Consider the following 18,011-nt stretch of genomic DNA (forward strand, 5'->3'; position numbering starts at 1 on the left):
TCAGCTCATGTTGAATCATATTGTTACTTCGGGATTATTCTATATCCACGTTTAAAACAAATGGTGACTTAGCAGGACACGTGCATAGGCTTGTTTGGTAAATCCTTACTTATTTATATGAACAAATATTTGGCCTAAATATGTTCAGAATGATTCAAGCTGGATTTTATAACCATCTTCTAGCATTTTGTAGTTGGGGAATGAGCACCAGTTTCAAGTAGCTCATGAGTGCTACAAAAATATTCCAGTTGACTTTTCCAGGTTAAGTGGCTATAACACATAATTCAATGCAAAACAAAAGAGTTGCTTTGTGAAACATGAAATCTGAGACAAGATTTCAAGATAGGATGTTGTCAAGTTATTTGTCACTCAGCCCAGTAATATATTTAGTTTGGTCAGTTGTAGTTATCCAAAATCTTCAGCTGGCATCTTTCCTCATCACTAGCCAGTTCATCCTTGTAGAAAGGAGAGACCAAGGGATAGAACTTCAGATCTTCCAGAAGACTTTATGCTTAACTGCCATTGATTTTAACAATGTATTGAAGGGACACTGCTTTTATTTATTTTTTTATTACATTTATATGGCACCCATCTTACTACCCAGACCAATTCTGGGTGGCTTATGAAGTGGAATAGACAAGCATTCTGTAGAATTTGAAACAATTCTGGAACATGCTGAAGATAAAATTGGGAGCATTTCAAACTCTAGAATTCTTTTGAATAGTTGGAATCCTAGTCATACATTTCAGTTTCTAATGTGTTTAGATTTTGTCTTTGTATTCTTTCATGGATTAGCATCCTGCGAATAAAAGAGCTATTTATTTAGCAAAATAAATAAGGTATCCGAAGGATTGGCGTTTCCTATATGAACCTGTCAGAAACTCCAGGTATGATCTGAGCTTTTTAGTCAACTGCAGGTATCATACCTAAATAAGGTAACTCTTACAGGTATCTATCTTAGAGAACTATGTGCAGCCACAGACATTTTTTTTTTGCACAGACATTTTTCTCCAGTTGAAAGAGAGCATGTGTATTAAAGCAAAGTTTATGATTGTATATGATTTTTTTTCCTACATTCAAACAGAAACATATATAGTCCTTGTGTAGTTTCCCACTCAGTAAGGGGAAGTTGGAGACAAATATGAATAAGGTAAATTAACTCTTAGGGGTAATGCTGTACGCATTTGGGCAAATACAGGTGTCAGGTTTTGCTTTTAGACTTCTCCAGACATTCTCATTATTATTTTTTAGGATTTGGTTAAGATTGATTTATTTCCTTTGTCAAGTTTTAAATTTTATTTAGGAATAGCTTTTATTGGTTCAGTTTGATTTTGTCATTATGCTATCTATACCAATAAGCATATGCCTTTATTTGCAGCATTTACAACCTTAGTATATTTTATTCTTTAATTCTGTTCTCTGGTTATTCATTTATTTTTGTCTGCTTTGAAAACACAATACCCTTGAAAAATCAGGCAAAAAAAAAATCTATCTGGCACCTAATCATAAACTGGATTTTAAGTGAAATCCTCCAGCATGGTGCCCTCTGAAAAATATAATTTCTTTTCCTGTTCATCTCCCAACTGGCACGGTTAACATGGTTAACCAAATTTAGAAAATTGGGGAGTCATTAAGTTAGGTAAAGATGCTCTCTGTGAAAGCATCTAGATATTTATTTATCTTCTTTTCTTATATTACCTGGATCTGATTAATCAGATTGCCTTTAAGATATTGCTTAGAGGTGTCATTAAAAATGTGCAAGACAAGTAGAATCACAGAAGATCTTTTCTACTACCTACAACTTGGCCGAGAAACATTGGAAAGGATAATTGAGTGTCGGAAATGGTGTGGTAATACAAGTTTAGTTTTATTCAAAGGTGAATCATCCTTGGTCTGTTGTAGAAGTCCTGCCACCTACTCTACTGATATTAAAATTGATATTTTAAGATCTTCTGATTTAGATACGGATCTAGAGTTTGTGGGATGGAAAATTCCATTTTGATCTGTTTGTTTACATTATTTTCATTGAGCAGGGGTGTCAAACTCACGTTGTCATGGTGGCGGCACGTGATGTATCAGGACTTTTTTCCCCTTTGCTAAACCGGGTGTGGCCGTAGCCAGTGCGTGACGCATCCGGACTGTGGGACAGGAGTTTGACAGCCCTGACATAGAGTTTCACTCACTGATGAAGGTAGCATGCTTGATATGAATTAAAACCTATATTCATCCAGATCTGCAATCATCAGCAGTTTAGTTTAAAGCTATACATGCTGTCAGTTCCCTTGACTTTTCATCTTGGGCAAAATTGTTGGGTCTTAGCTAGATGAATCAGCTGTACATTCATTTTTGTGGAACTGTGTCTTGGACCCTGCTATCTGACATGTGTGAGCAGGTTGTAAAGACACCTGAAGCTTCTTTCTATGATCCTCAGGGGGTTTTGGTTTTAATTTTCTCAGACAGCATCTTATTCTTGCAATATTGAACAATTAGTTCAAGTTTTAAAGGAGTAAGATGTCAGTTGTATAAATAAAAACCAAACCTATTAGTAGGCTGTTGATCCAACAGCATCCTTTTGGCATGTAAGTTTCATCCATGGTATTTCCAAGTGGATTAGGCAGAATTCCTGCCTGGAATCCTGGAGAGAATCACTGCTGCTAACTGGCAAGAATTATGGGCTAGATTACCTAGAATCTGACTGTATAAGGTAGCTTTCTCTGGTCCTCAATATGAAAACCTTCAGGTGAGGTTTATCAACATTTAGCACTTAAGTCACATCCTGGCAAAAACGGATATGTATAATTTCTCTCTATCCATCACTTTTTACTGTAATTCCATTGAGAAAACAGAGACATATATTTTATTCCCTGTGATTATAGACAGATCTCAAGGTGAAAGAAGTTGCAGCAAGGTTGTGGAATTAAGAAGTGCCTTCTGTTTTTCCATTCCAAATTATCCTCCCTTCTGTTTTTGTGTAGGGAAAGAAAACTGTTGGTAGTTCCATGAAAAACACAGATTTCAAATTTTGCAGTTTTGCTCTGGATTTTTTTTAAAAAACTCTTTAATTGAAAAGTGTATTGGGGTTCTTTCTAAACTACATGATCAAAGCACATGCACACTCCTAGCTGCAGAACTTATTACCTTTGTTTATTATAACAAATGTTAGATAGTCTAAACAGCTAGGGGATTCTTAGGCACAAAACTATCTTTAGATGTTTTGGATAATTGATATATATTTTTTTGCCAATTAGCTTAAGCAAAGAATCTTCTCTTTTCTTTCTGTTTCAGTGTTGTCTGCAGACCAAATTAGCCCCATCTCTACTGATCATGGTCAACAGGAGATTAAACTATTGGGATTCTGATTTTGAGGATGAGGTCATCAACATCAATGTTGGGGGCCTGAGACGGAGACTCAGTTCGAGTGCCCTCTCCAAATTTCCTGACACTCGGCTTGGGCGCTTGCTTTCCTGCGACTCTGAAGAGTCCATCCTACAGCTGTGTGATGATTATGATGTGAGTGCCAGGGAGTTCTACTTTGATCGGAATCCTGGCTTCTTCCTATACCTGCTCCATTTTTACCAGACTGGCAAGTTGCACATTATGGAGGAACTGTGTGTCTTCTCCTTTTGCCAAGAGATAGAATACTGGGGCATTAATGAATTCTTTCTGGATTCCTGCTGCAGCTATCGCTACCATGAACGGAAACTGGAGAGGCATCATCACAACTGGGATGAGGAAAGTGAAGTTAGCAGTGTGGAATCGTCCCCAGATGAGATCTTAGATATCAATCATGACCTGCTTCGCTATAGTACACTCCGCTGTGGCAATCTGCGCAAGCGCCTTTGGCTCACCATGGAAAATCCAGGATACTCCATCCCAAGCAAACTCTTCAGCTTTCTGTCTATCAGTGTTGTGCTGGTTTCCATAGCTACCATGTGCATTCACAGCATGCCAGAATACCAGCAGCTTGACGAGGAGGGCAAGTTGAAGGATGACTCTGTGTTGCAAAACCTGGAGTATTTCTGCATCTCCTGGTTCACGTTTGAAGTCACTGCCCGCTTGCTTTTGGCTCCAAACTTGAGGAAGTTTTTCAAGCATCCCCTCAATCTGATTGACATTGTCTCAGTGTTGCCTTTCTATTTCACGCTCTGGGTAGATGTGACCACAAAGACAGATTCCGAACTGGGAAATTTGGGAAAGGTGGTGCAAGTGTTTCGTCTTATGAGGATATTCCGAGTGCTGAAGCTGGCAAGGCATTCAACAGGCCTGAGGTCTTTAGGAGCTACCTTGAAGGTAAATGAATTTCAGCTCATTTATTTTTATTATTTCATATTTCTAAGAAAAAAATAATCAAAAGAGTAGTCAAAAGCACTTTTGTCTTGTTTCAATCTTAAATTTGTGTCTGATTTCAATCTGGTGAAATTACTCATGCTTTTGAACTTTTTAAAGTTCAATTACAATAATGAATTATTGTGTGATTATGTCCCATCAAATCATGTTGACTCTTAGTGATCACATAGATATTCTCCATGATGATCTGGCCCTCACCTGGTCTTTGAGATCTTCCAATTCTGCAGTCATGGCCACTCTTGAGTCCACCCACCTTGCTGCTGATTGTCCTCCTCTTTTCCTTTTCCCTTTCCCCTTTTCCCAGGATTAACTTGATTTTTGCTAATTTTCCAAAATATAATAATTTGAGCCTGGTCCTTTGTGCCTTCAGTGAGAACTCTGGGTTGATTTGTTTGTTTTCTTAGCTGCCCACAATAGTCCCAGGAGTCTTTTTCAACACCAAAGTTCAATAGCATCAATACTCTTCCTATCCTGCTTCTTCAAAATCCAATTCTTTCCCTTCCATTGCCTGCCTTATTCTGATCTTTGTAGGTATAGACTCATCATAGCACCTGGGTATCTTTTTCAGGGCCTTCATCGTTGCTCTGCTACGCTGTAGTATATTTTCTGATGACTGATCCCTTTACTGTTGATTGTTGCTCCTAAAAGGTAGAAGTTGTCTAACTCTTCATTATCTTCATTATCAATTCAAAAACTGGTTGTAGTACCAGGTAATTTTCTTTCTCTATATTGTTAGCCATATTTTTCACTTTGCTCTTTGACTTTTATTGCTAGACTTTGTAGATCCTTTTGGACTTTGGGCTTTTACAGTGGTGTCATCAGCATCGCACAAGCTATTGAAGTTACTCATCTTCTTTCAATCCACCTTCCCTTATTCAACAGGTTGAATAAAATGGAGAAAGTATACAGCCCTATAACCACTCTTTTGTCACCTTGGAGCCAGTCTGTTTTGCGATGTGTTGTCTATACTGTGGCTTCCTGACTTCTGTGTAGATTTCTCAAGGGCACAATGAGATTTCCTGGGATTTCCATTTTTCTAAGCACGTAGTGATCTCTCTCTGGTATTCTTTGCCTTTCTTAATTATACAGCATGAATCAGCAATAATGTCTCATCTTCCTTGACTTTTTCTAACTCCAGCTCAAATGCTCGTTTTCTCTTTTCCCATGTAGGGCTCTAATTTATGTTGAATGACCCTGAGCATTATTTTGCTAGTACGTGAAATTATAGGTAAAGGTTCCCCTTGCACGTATGTGCTAATTGTTCCTGACTCTAGGGGGTGGTGCTCATCTCCGTTTCAAAGCCAAAGAGCCAGCGCTGTCCGAAGACATCTCCATGGTCATGTGGCCAGCATGACTAAATGCCAAAGGAGCACAGAACATTGTTACCTTCCCGCCAAAGGTCCCAATTTTTCTACTTGCATTTTTTATATGCTTCCGAACTGCTAGGTTGGCAGAAGCTGGGACAAGTAACGGGAGCTCACTCCATTACACAGCCCTAGGGATTTGAACTGCCAAACTGCCGACCTTTCTGATGGACAAGCTCAGCGTCTTAGCCACTGAATTGTATGATAATGTACATACTCTGTTAAGTCTCTTCTTTGGTATTGGTATTTAGATTGACCTCTTCCAATCAGTTGCTGCTATGTCATTCTCCGAATTTGCTGGCAGTTACTGGCAAATTAGCATGCATAGTTAGAAAGCCCAATTGAGTTGGAAATCCAATATTCCTTGCCAAAGAGACAAAACTATCTTCTGTTTCCATAGTAAACCTTGTTCCTATCAGAAATTCCCACCTATTCTCAATATCTATATTTCCTTCAGTTTTATTTATATCTATCTAGCATCATTTCCACTGCAACACTTCCCAAAACAGAATGGAATGAGATAGGATAGGATAGGATAGGATAGAATAGGATAGCATAGCATAGCATAGCATAGCATAGCATAGCAATCTGTACAATTATATCTCTCCTTGCCTCTATATATGGAATTAATGTGAAATATTCCTGTATTCTGACTGGCCTCCAAAAGCTTTCTTTGTTTGATTTATGTAATGGCAAAAGTAAGCTCTTGGCATGGAATATGGGTTAACATGGCCTGTTTTAAATGCAGTATGTATACATATTGAGCTCCTATACCCTGCAGAATTCAGTGACAGGTTTCTGTTGTGGTCCTCTGCTGTGTTTATGTTCAGGCTTTTGTTCCTTTCCGTAAAAAAAGAAGATTTAGAGAAAGAAAGCAGACAGCATTGGGGGGAAAAAACCTTGCAAACCTTGAACTTTCCATCTCGATTCCTAAAACTTACGTTATTTGTTCAGCTTGGTTGATTGTAGCTCATTTATTTATCAGCTTGCTGCCAGGCAGCCTAAGGCTCACCTGCGAGAGCACCATCTGGCATCAGAAATTTCAGGGCCAGCTGATGTGTGCACGTGACTGGTTGTCAGAACAGGTGATTGAGAAGGGTGATCTCCTATGGCACAGAGCAGATATTAAGGGACTGAAATTAATTTTGGTGTCTTAATTTTTACTCTTTGCTTGTAATGTTCAGTAAGTCTAGAAGAGTCATATCTCCTTCAAAGAACGCTAATGAATTCTGAGAGAGAGGCTCTAGTTAGTATAGAATCCAGATATTATGCTTAGAAGGCTAATACGCTGTATCTGGCATTCCAGAAAGTCCCAAGGGATTGCTGTAGTCTGAGGCTATAAGCATCAAACAACTGGAAAGAATAGCTGAAGATAGTAACTATGAATGTCTTCCTTCTGACTTCAACTCCACAAGTTCTCTCTTAGCCTCTGAGATGCCTCCAATCTTGATGAAGGGGGAAAATTGGTTTTATGCTACTTCACATTTATGTTTACTTTGTGCAATTTGTTGGGCAATGCCCACTAAATATTCTCCTTTGTGTAGTTTCTGATAACCTGAACTGCCATTTCTTTCACCCAATCATATACCTGAAATTGATTCATTGATTTTTTTTCTTTCTTTTTTCTTTCTTTTTTCTTTTTTTTTTTCTTTCTTTTTTCTTTCTTTTTTCTTTCTTTCTACTTATTAAAATTTTACATATAGTAAAAGTCAAATCTAAAGAAAAAAATTAAAAAGGGAAAAGAAGGAAGGAAAAAGGTACCAGAAAAGAAAAAAGAAAAGAAAATGAGTGTACAAAATGTAATGGCTTCTGATCTTCTCTTAGAATTACAGTCCTATAATTCTCTCTCCGCTTTGAATGCTGCACAAATGCCTTGAACTTCCAACTTGTCCACATCTTTTTAATCCTCAAATCAATAACATCATAACATTTTTTCCCTTCTTTCAACAAAAAATCCTTGTAAGGTTTCAGGTCCTTCAGAAAAGTTTTTATTTGTTTGTTTGTTTATTATATGTATGTTTCTTGTTATTTTTTTCTCTCACCATATATACTTGCCGTTCTGATTGCCTTCCTACCCAAGAAGCTTAGTGGAACATCATTTCCAAAATGCATCCATAACAGGGGTGAAATGCTCTGACGTCTGCTACCAGTTCGCTTCACTACTGGTTTGCTTTGTGCACACACGTGCACTATTCACCCAAACCGGTAGTAAGAAAATGGTACCAGTTCAGACAAATCGGTAGTTCCAATGATCAGCTGTGCCGCACAATTTCTAATCGTGGTGGCACAGCTAATTGTCGCACAGCCAATCGTTGGAGCTACCAGTTTGCCCGAACCAGTAGCATTATTTACTACCGGTTCGGGCGAACTGGTCTGAACTGGAGCATTTCACCCCTGAGCCAGAATATAGAAGCAGGATGTGAAACAGCAAGCAGCATACACTGCTTCCCCTTTAAATGCCCCACCCTCATATGGGAATGGAAGCCAATCTCTCCTTCTCTAGGGCAGAGTTCCCCAAACTTTTTATCTTTGTGGACTGGTGTTGGGGGAAGGAGATGTTTCCACATGAGTGCCGAGCACACGCATACTCGTAGCTCCATTTGCACGAGCGGCAGGCTCACATGTCTACCACTTGTGCAAATGGAGTGTGTGCACACACACGCTCCCTTGCCTGCTTGTGATGTCCAGAGGCACACTTGCCCACTGCTTCCATGGCCTGGTTTCAAAGAACTCAAGGTCCAGAGGTGAGCTACAGCCTTATCTAAGTGTTCTGACCTAGGCTTCCCAAGATCATGAAACAGACTCCTCATCCTGATAAAACCTCTTTTATTTAGGTTAAAGGGAATTCCTCTCCAATAAAGTCCCAACAAACAGTGTTTCACAACTACAGACCAGGCTTGGAGAGTTGCCAGGCCGATAGCTTCCAAATGCCACTCTGTAGCAATTACTTGGCGAGAATTCAGGAACAGATCTTCACCCTAATGAATTGAATTAATTGTCTCCTGCAAACTCGCCTCCCCTTTCGCTCCTGATGAAGTGGACAAGGCCATGGGAGCGGTGAGTGCCGCCACATGTGCACTGGACCCGTGCCCCTCCTGGCTGGTCGCGAACAGCAAGGAGGTGACGCGGGGCTGGATCCAGGCGATAGTGAATGCCTCCCTTTGGGAGGGCTTCTTTCCCCCACCATTGAAGGCAGCGGTGGTGAGACCCCTCCTGAAGAAGCCATCTCTAGATCCAGCCATTTTGAATAACTACCGTCCAGTCTCCAACCTTCCCTTCATTGGGAAGGTTGTTGAGAAAGTGGTGGCCTTTCAGCTCCGACAGTCCTTGGATGAAGCCGATTATCTGGATCCTTTTCAGTCTGGATTCAGGCCTGGCTACAGCACGGAAACTGCCTTGGTCGCACTGACCGATGATCTCTGGAGAGCCAGGGACGGAGGTCATGCCTCCGTCCTAGTGCTTCTTGACCTCTCAGCGGCCTTCGATACCATCGTTCGCCTGATGCACCAATTGCGTCCCTACCTGAACTGGGAGGCACTCGCAACAGTCACTCATGCCCTTGTGACCTCAAGACTGGACTACTGCAATGCGCTCTACATGGGGCAGCCCTTGAAGAGCATTCGGAGACTTCAGCTCATCCAGAATGCAGCCGCGCAAGCGATTGTGGGTGCACTTCGGTACACCCACGTTACACCTATCCTCCGCGAGCTGCACTGGTTACCGATTGGTCTCCGGATACGCTTCAAGGTGCTAGTCGTCACTTATAAAGCCCTTCATGTATTGGACCTGGGTACTTGAGAGACCGCCTGCTGCCAATTACCTCCCAAAGGCCCATTAGATCCCACAGATTAGGCCTCCTCCGGGTTCCATCTACTGGCCAATGTCATCTGGCTACTACCTGGGGGAGGGCCTTCTCTGTGGCTGCTCCGGCCCTTTGGAATGAGCTCCCCGCAGAGATTCAGACCCTCACCTCTCTCCAGGCTTTCCGAAAAGCCGTTAAAACCTGGCTGTGTTGGCAGGCCTGGGGTTGATGAGTTCCCTTCCCCTCTTGAATCGTGTGACTGTTGGTTGTCTTTTAAATTCCCCTGTACCTTTTCTGTTGTAGTTTCCTTGTGTTTACCTCCCCCCCCCTTGGGTTTGTGAGCTGCCCTGAGTCCCTCAGGGAATAGGGCAGCATATAAATAAAATAAATCTTAAAACCTTCAAACCTCTTTATTCCTTATGGGAAGGGCCATTCACCATCCACCTGTGCCTTTACTCTTGAGTTGGCCCTTGTTCCTTAGCTATTCTCTTCTCCTGGCAGCTCTGTGCATGCGCACATTGGAAACAGGCTCCAGCTGTTCTTCTGCCCCACTGATATCCGGACACCAAAGGCAGCTGATAACTGTCAGACAGCCCTGGCCCCATCTCCGCCTCTGACGCAGAGCAATCATTAGAGCCTTCTCCAGACTCCAGGACTAGCCCATGTTCCTCCCTCACCTCCTCACTGTCCGAATCTGCCACCAACTCCGCTGGCCACTGGTGGGCCACAATGCTAGGGGACCTTAGAATTACAGTAAATATTCATAAAAATGTCACAGACCACTGTGAACTAGAAATGTTCATTGCCCTTCTTGAAAGAAGAGAGCAGTCAGGCCTGACTTTCCCAACTCACTTCCCCCAGTGAGGCTGTTAAATTTTATTAAACTAACTTTTTCCAATAGTTGGTTTTCACAAACCAGATGGAATCAACACCCCCAAGCTTAATGTCTGTTTGATAGGCTATCTAGAGCGTGATATGAATGGGAAAAGGAACAAATAGGAAGCCATGCCACCTCTGTTTAAATCATGCATGATCCATATGTGTTCATGGAAAGTGATTAGTGCTTCTGCTTTGTTTGATTTGGAGGTGGGGCCTTTAATGGGGATAGTTATAGTATGGGAATTTGAGTGGCATACCCTATCAGTCTACTTCTCAGCCATTATCCTCATTCATCAGTCATTAGCGAAACTGCCTAGATGAGAGAAAGAACATCTTTTAACCATTTTTTTAAAAAATTGTGATAACCCTCAACACTGAAAATGTTTCCTTCTTTAATCCTGGTTTTTAATAGAAAATGAAAAGTTTTCTCCCTCTCAATTCAGTAAGAAGGATGGGTCTCCCTTGATTCTGTTTCTTTACAAGAGCTGTGAGCTGCTTTACATGTTTTGGAATAAGGAAGCAGAACAAAATACTTTAAATGACTGTGCATCTCGCACTAAACACACCATGTACACATTAATTTGGTTGAATACCACTTTGTGATTGGGGTAAAAAAAGCCATTAAATCAAACTCAGCTCCTAGTGAACATATCTGTATATTTTTCATGCAGGATTATGGAAGTGATTTGCCATTGCTTATTTTTTTAATTGGGTTTCTCAGTCTGACAGCTCTGTCATTCCCAGTTGTTTCTCTATCCAGTCCTTCAGGAACTAGGCAAGATCATTTAGGAGCTGACAAGGGTTGTGAAGAATTTATGGGATAAGTTCCTACATATAACTAAAACAAAATGAAATACATGTTATGATAGTTTAAATGCCGATTGGCACACGCACAAACTGGGTGGTGTATCCATTTTTAAAACAATAACAATTTTTTACCCCATTCAGATTTAAAAATAATTTAACCAAATATATAGTGGCACATGATCATATGAATACACATAATATGAAATAAGAGTGTGGATGTGGAAAAGCAATGCAAGTTATTTATTGTATTTGTTTTGCACGGATTAGAAGTCAAACTATTTTGTTATTGTGAGACCTGCTCACTTAGAGCAGAGTAGAAATTTCTGCTCCTTAGACTCAGCTCTGCAAATCAGTAGAATCATCAGTTATATTCAAAATACTGTTGGGAGATTAAGTAAGGGTAAGTAGAAATACCCCATGTATAAATATGAGGTTGTCAATAATACTCATATTAGGCTTCCTCATATTTTAACAAAGACCCTTTTTCTTTGTGTTTTTCATTTTCCTAAAGAGGATAAAATACTTAGTAAACAGTCATATAAGAAATGTGCAGTACATTGATTCCAACCCTAATCAGGACACAGTATTTACATAATCGGTGTTGATGGTTTCAATATAAATTCAAAGGGGAAGAAAGTTAATAGAAGAGAAAAGGATGCTAAGGATAATAAGATAAATGTCCTCTCTTCATTGTAACATCCCAGTTATTGAATTGGCTTCCCAGAAAAATGTAATATACAAAAATGTTTGCTTATTACATTTCTATGCTACCCATCTCACTAATGCAGCAACTCTAGGCAGCTTACAATATAATAAATGTTAACGATGCTAAAACAATTAAAATTAGAATAGAAAGATTCAAAGTTAAGAATCAAGATGATGGGCAGCCTGGAGGGTGAGAATCTTCTCTACCCCATCAGCCAGCTCTGATTTAGCAGGTCAAACAGCTGAGCCAAGTTATTAGACTATTCCAGGAGACCAGGAATGCAGGGCCAGATCTTACCTCTGCTAGGAAAATATTCTAGAGAGAGGGGGTCACAGCAGAAAAGGCTTCTCCTGGACCTGTTTGGAATTACCTTGTTGTCTTTTAAGCAGCAGGCAATGTTTACACTTTGGAAAATGCATTATGACTAGTTTAAGTCTATAGATTTGAAATAAACATATATAAATATAGCTAGAAAAATCTAAATGTCAGCTCATTTGTTATTTACAACTAAAGTTCAAGTAAGCAGCTAAGGGCTTTGAAGGGCAGCTGTCAGAAGTCATTGGCCATGTTAACTGGATCGATGGGAGTTGTAAACTGAAAAGACATTGCATTGCCAATCCATGAATTACAGGTTTTAAGTCAAAGGTTTTGTGGAATATGAGGCATTGGATAAAAGAACTGATTATGAGAGAGAGCATGAGGTATATGAGAAAGAGAAAACAGTAAGAGAAAATAGATTTGGGTGTTTGAGTAATTTGTTACCCAAACCACCATCACATTGTTAAAATACTAAAACAAACAAAATGCTCTCTCTGCTTTCTTCTTTTCTTTCTCCAGTAATTAATTTCACACCCAGCGCTAAGCAAAATTATGGAGTCTTTGACTATAATTTAGTTTTATGAATGAACCTCGTCATTTTGCTGACAAACACATGCTGGTGATATTGCTTATAATATGAATTTAAGCAATCCAGTTTTAATAAAGCTTTGTTAAATTATAGACTAGAGCATTGTACAAATCAGATCAATGTCTCATTTGAAGGAAGCTCCCCTTCCTGCAGTAAGTAAGACAGAATCTGGATTAGACCTAGCCCAGCGGTTCCCAAAATTGGCAACTTTAAGACTTGTGGACTTCAACTCCCAGAATTCTGGCTGGAGAATTCTGGGAGTTGAAGTCCACAAGTCTTAAAGTTGCCAGGTTTGGGAACCACTGACCTAGCCAATCATCTTGGCACTGATACTTGCTTATGGTCCAGCTGTAGTAGGTGGCCAAGGGGAGAGCTTTGGTTTGCTGTTAGGTTTGCTTTGATTCTATAGGGCTAGGAGTGAGCAGCCCACTTCCTTCCCTTACTAACACATGGCTTCATAAAGAAACAAAGGGAGTTAAATTGCTAACTCTAATTAATATATTATGCTTGGCTTCATCAAATAATCCAAACTGTTTCATTAGAGACACCAGGAGTGCTGGAGATGCCACTGGCAAGTTCTATTGAGATCAAACCACAGGCTTCTTCATAGAGAAAATAGAGAGCATGCAGAATGCATGAGGCACCTGCTTCCTGGGCAGTGCATTTCTTATCGCTGCCTTAATGTTGCAAGAACGTTTTGGTTTATTTCTTTCCCTTCGATTGAAGCAGCCAGGGAAGTGAGAGGATGAAAATAAATGTTATGACTTGCCTGAAAAGTGGGAAATGTATTATTGATCCAGGAGCTGCAACCCATTCTATTCAAGTGTAAACTGCACATTTCAGTCTGTGACTAATTCCTTTATGCACATCATTTTCTCTTTATTCAAAGCACTGGACTTCCTAGTCCTTAGCTAGTTATATTTTCTTCTCTTCTTGCAGCTTCACCACGTTCCTCTGCTTCTTTCTTACATATAATTTAATGAATGCATTTTGACTGGCTAGGCTGTCGTTTTCTTTGGCAGCTTCATTTTGTGTCTGACTGTACTGTGTTGTCTCTTTCTATTTGTCACTTGTGCCATGCCTATAAATACCCAGCTCTGACAGTCCTTGTTCTGCTCTGGATTGAATCTATCTACTGCATCTGTTGGGTTCCTTGTATGTTTTTGAAAAGGAATTTCCATTTCCCACCTACCATGCCTGCCTAACATTGATTGGTCATCTTGGTATCTTTTGTCAATGGCCTTGGTTATATCAGCCTCACTTCTAACAACAGTTTGTCTCATCTTCCTGCTGGTCCTCAGAACAATTATAGTTTGGTATCTGTTTTGGACAAATAGCAGATTTTTGTCCAAATAGGTCTTGGAAGTTACAAATCCAATCAACTCTGAGCTGGATTTCTTATACATATGCTAAAGGAAATGTCTGTTTGTAAATAATAAAAAAAAAGTAAATTAGGATTGTGACTCTTTAAATCCTGTTAAGATTGAAGCCTGGAGCTGAAGGGCTCGTGAGAGTGATTTGCCAGGATAATTGCAGCTTTCTTCTAAAAAGCTTCTTCTGTCTTCCCTAATCACATGCTTTGATGGTGGTTGTGATTTTTATGCTACAGGGAAAGCAAGGAAGGCAGAAGACGGACTACTTGTCAACAACATAGAAAGGAATCTCCAATGACAGCACAGTTGTGATAAATAATTTTTTTGTTTGGGACCATAGCAACTAAAGAAGCTTGATACCTCTGTCTGGCTCAGGACCTGGAAGGGCTGCTTCTTCTGATCCCGTGTCCTGAGAACTGACTCTGGATATTCAATCTCATTGCATAAAAGAAAAAGATTGCCAGATTTGATCCAGGAAAAGGGGAAGCCTATGGAAGGGGACAGCAGAAGCACATTTGTTCCTCAGTTATTTATCTCTTGTAAAACTATAGATGCTAAATCTGAAATCAGTCCGTGTCTTGATTTTACTTGCAGCTGCGTAGGGATCGTATTGCATTCTGAAGGCACTGAGTAGACATCCCCATTTTATATGTCTGCTTTAAACCTATAAAATAGGCTAATGAAAGATATTTATTTTCCACTAAGAAATCCATCTTTCTGCTTGCCAGATGCAGATCTTGACTCGATACAAACTGAGATATGACTTATGGCGCCAGTCTAGAGTTCAGCAACAGCCTTTGTCCTTAAAAGCAGATATTAGAGTGATCATTGCCATCACCACATTCTGCCCTTCTGTCCTTGGGAATCAAAGAAGCACCAAAGCATTAATAAGTTATCTGGAGAGTTTGCATTAGTCCTAGAAATGTTGCACAGAAAAATACTTTGTTTTATATTCTGAGAGATACTAAAAGAAGGTCATTGATCTGGAAAGTTGCCTTGCTTGAGAAGAATATATCACCTGGTGCAGTAGGGAGCAGATGAGTCTCAATCCTCCATTCAGTTAAAATGAGTGAATCCCACTTAAATGAGAATTATAGCACACTGCTAGACATATCTGCTCAGAAGTAAAACCAAATGAACTTGTTGAAGGTTACTCCAAAGTAAAGTGGCACAGAGCAGCAGTGATGAACAAGCTATAAACTATAAAAATCTCAGCCACCCCCACACACTGTAAGTAATTTTAAATATTACCATTATAAAACTTTCAACTGTGTGAAATAACTGGTGCTTATATCACAACCCAGGCTCTTCAGGGCTGAAAGTAATAGGAATGGATGGAGCCTAGAAAGTAACTTCTGTCTGGAGATCACTGACCTTTGATCTTTATTGTTTATTTATTTATTGGATGTCTGTGCCACCCATCTCACTAATACGGTGACTCTGGGCAGTTTACAATATAATAAAAGTTATAAAGTGCAAAAAAACCCAATTAAAGTACAACAGAAATTTAAAAATTAAAAACCAAGATGAATGGGAGCCTGGGGGTGAGAATCCTCTCTATCCCATCAGGCACCCCCAATTTAATGGGGTCCTGAAAACTGGCAAGCAGTGCAGTTTGTGTAACAGTGATATCACATGCAGAAACTCTATACTTAGGTTTATATGGGAAGTACCAAGGAAGAATTTAATAAACATTTTAAGCATGTTTTTAGAGTCACATCATAAAGATGGAACTACACATATTACTAAGAAAAATACTTATATGAGATGAAGTGGTAAGTACAGGTCAAATATGGTGAGAAGGTGCTTAAACCTTATTTTGTATGCCATTCTTCCTTGCAAAGACAACGTGAGTCAATTGTAATTTATATCTGTTTCCCCTACCCCTCAAGTTTGGCTCTGAAATGTTGGTTGTATTGACAGCAGAATTGATGATATAGGCAAGATCTCTTGACTTCCTTTTGTTAATGCAACTCACTGAAGGGGTATATCTACCTGCAAGTAATCTGTTCCTCAAACTCTGGAATATTGTTGCCTGTCACAATAAATGAACACTAGCTGTGCCCAATACAGATATGTTGGAGTACACCCTCCATTGTTTGCAACATGAGTCATTGACTAGGAATCACAGTCCAAGCATCTGGAGAGTATTAATCCAGATGTTCTTATGCACATACCATTGAAAAATAAATATTTATCATTATAAAGATTTATCATTATTGATAAATAATGCTGGTGTTTAAAGTACTTCTGTTTCGTGCCATTTTTTTAAATGAAAGATTATTGGAAATGTGTGAAGGCAAAATATTGTTCTGTTCTAAGTTTCAATCATGATCTTAGTCAACTGTAGTCTGATATAATAGAAATAGTAAGGGATAAAACTCAAAGTGTAGAGGCAACCCAGCATTGAAACAATGAGGTCTCTTTTCATACTATTTTTAGTTATTGATCTTAACTATCTACCTCCATATTTTTTCCTTTTTTATCTTTTCTTTTTCAGCATAGCTACAGAGAAGTGGGAATTCTTCTCCTATACTTGGCTGTTGGGGTGTGTGTCTTCTCTGGAGTAGCCTACACTGCAGAAAAGGAGGAAGATGTTGGCTTTGACACTATTCCCGCTTGCTGGTGGTGGGGCACAGTTAGCATGACAACTGTAGGTTATGGGGACGTGGTACCGGTGACTGTCGCCGGCAAGCTAGCAGCTTCTGGTTGCATCCTGGGTGGGATTTTGGTTGTGGCACTGCCTATCACTATCATCTTCAATAAGTTCTCCCATTTCTATCGCCGGCAAAAGGCCCTTGAAGCTGCTGTGCGGAACAGTGACAAGAAGAAACCAGAGGACTCTGAGAATTACCCAAGTCAAGAATCTGATGCTTTCAGTGAAGTTTACCAGAGAGATGAAGATCTCACCAGGAACATCCTTCCAGTCTACTGATTGATTGGGAATTGAAGACTTAATGTATTTGGTGTCAGAAAAAAGGCAAATTGGTAGCAAGATGATCAACAAAACCCTTAACTACACCATTATGGATTTATTCATTACAAGTGATCTGCTCCAAAAGCATGTATGAAGTAACCTCTTCCTGAGCCATTGCAGAATACGCACTGACCTTACACATCTGGATTTTCAGCATTCTTCTAAGCCAGTATACATTATAACTAATTCAAATCTCAGTCTGCCAAGAGACATCTGGAGCAAAATGGACAAAATAGTTTAAGATTCCATCTGTTTTCCATTCCTTCAATGCAACAAAAGGAAGTAGATTCATCCACACAAGCTTTTCTGTCTGAGTATTGTGCTGGCAATAATAGTCCTAGCATCCCAATTCCCACAGTGTAATTTACAGGCAGACATCCAAGTACCTGGATTGGGCTGGAAACTCAAGTATGGAATCTAATAAATATGCAAATTATACTTTTAAAACATAGCTTTATTTCAGCTGACATTCAGTAGCTGCAGCTAATCTTCACCACATATCATGAGTCTTCATGCAACCAAATATTTTCATACTGAATGTTAACTTTTTCATATTCAGTATTGTTTTCTACCCCAGACATTTCAATGTTCCGATTCATAATTTATCTTCAAAGATTGCCAAAGAAATGAAATACTGATTGTAAAGTTATAACAAATATTGTTTGTGGCTTCCACAGAACTGAAATTGTGAAAGAACTTCTAACTTGCCTTATAAATGTTTGTCTGATGGAAACCATGGAAGCTACCAGCATAACCTAGAAAGGTTTTAAATTAATCCAATGATGATAGAAGATAAATAGGAGAGATTGTAATGACTGATGTGCTGAAGAGGAATTGGAGCATAAGTCA

The 18,011-nt window shown here is 39.6% G+C and overlaps 1 protein-coding gene across 1 annotated transcript in view; it reads left to right on the top strand.

The window, feature by feature from the left end:
• The window catches only part of KCNS1 (potassium voltage-gated channel modifier subfamily S member 1), a 30,305-nt gene extending 13,069 nt beyond the window's left edge, over window positions 1–17,236 (top strand). Inside the window, exons 2-3 of the mRNA XM_032218509.1 lie at window positions 3,286–4,290; window positions 16,686–17,236. Of these exons, the coding sequence (XP_032074400.1) occupies window positions 3,325–4,290; window positions 16,686–17,120 (1,401 nt within the window). The 5' untranslated portion in view covers window positions 3,286–3,324 and the 3' untranslated portion in view covers window positions 17,121–17,236. The remainder of the gene's footprint in view (window positions 1–3,285; window positions 4,291–16,685) is intronic.
• Window positions 17,237–18,011: the final 775 nt, after the last annotated feature.

The sequence above is a fragment of the Thamnophis elegans genome, chromosome 5 (assembly GCF_009769535.1).
Source record: "Thamnophis elegans isolate rThaEle1 chromosome 5, rThaEle1.pri, whole genome shotgun sequence".
Classification (NCBI taxonomy): domain Eukaryota; kingdom Metazoa; phylum Chordata; class Lepidosauria; order Squamata; family Colubridae; genus Thamnophis; species Thamnophis elegans.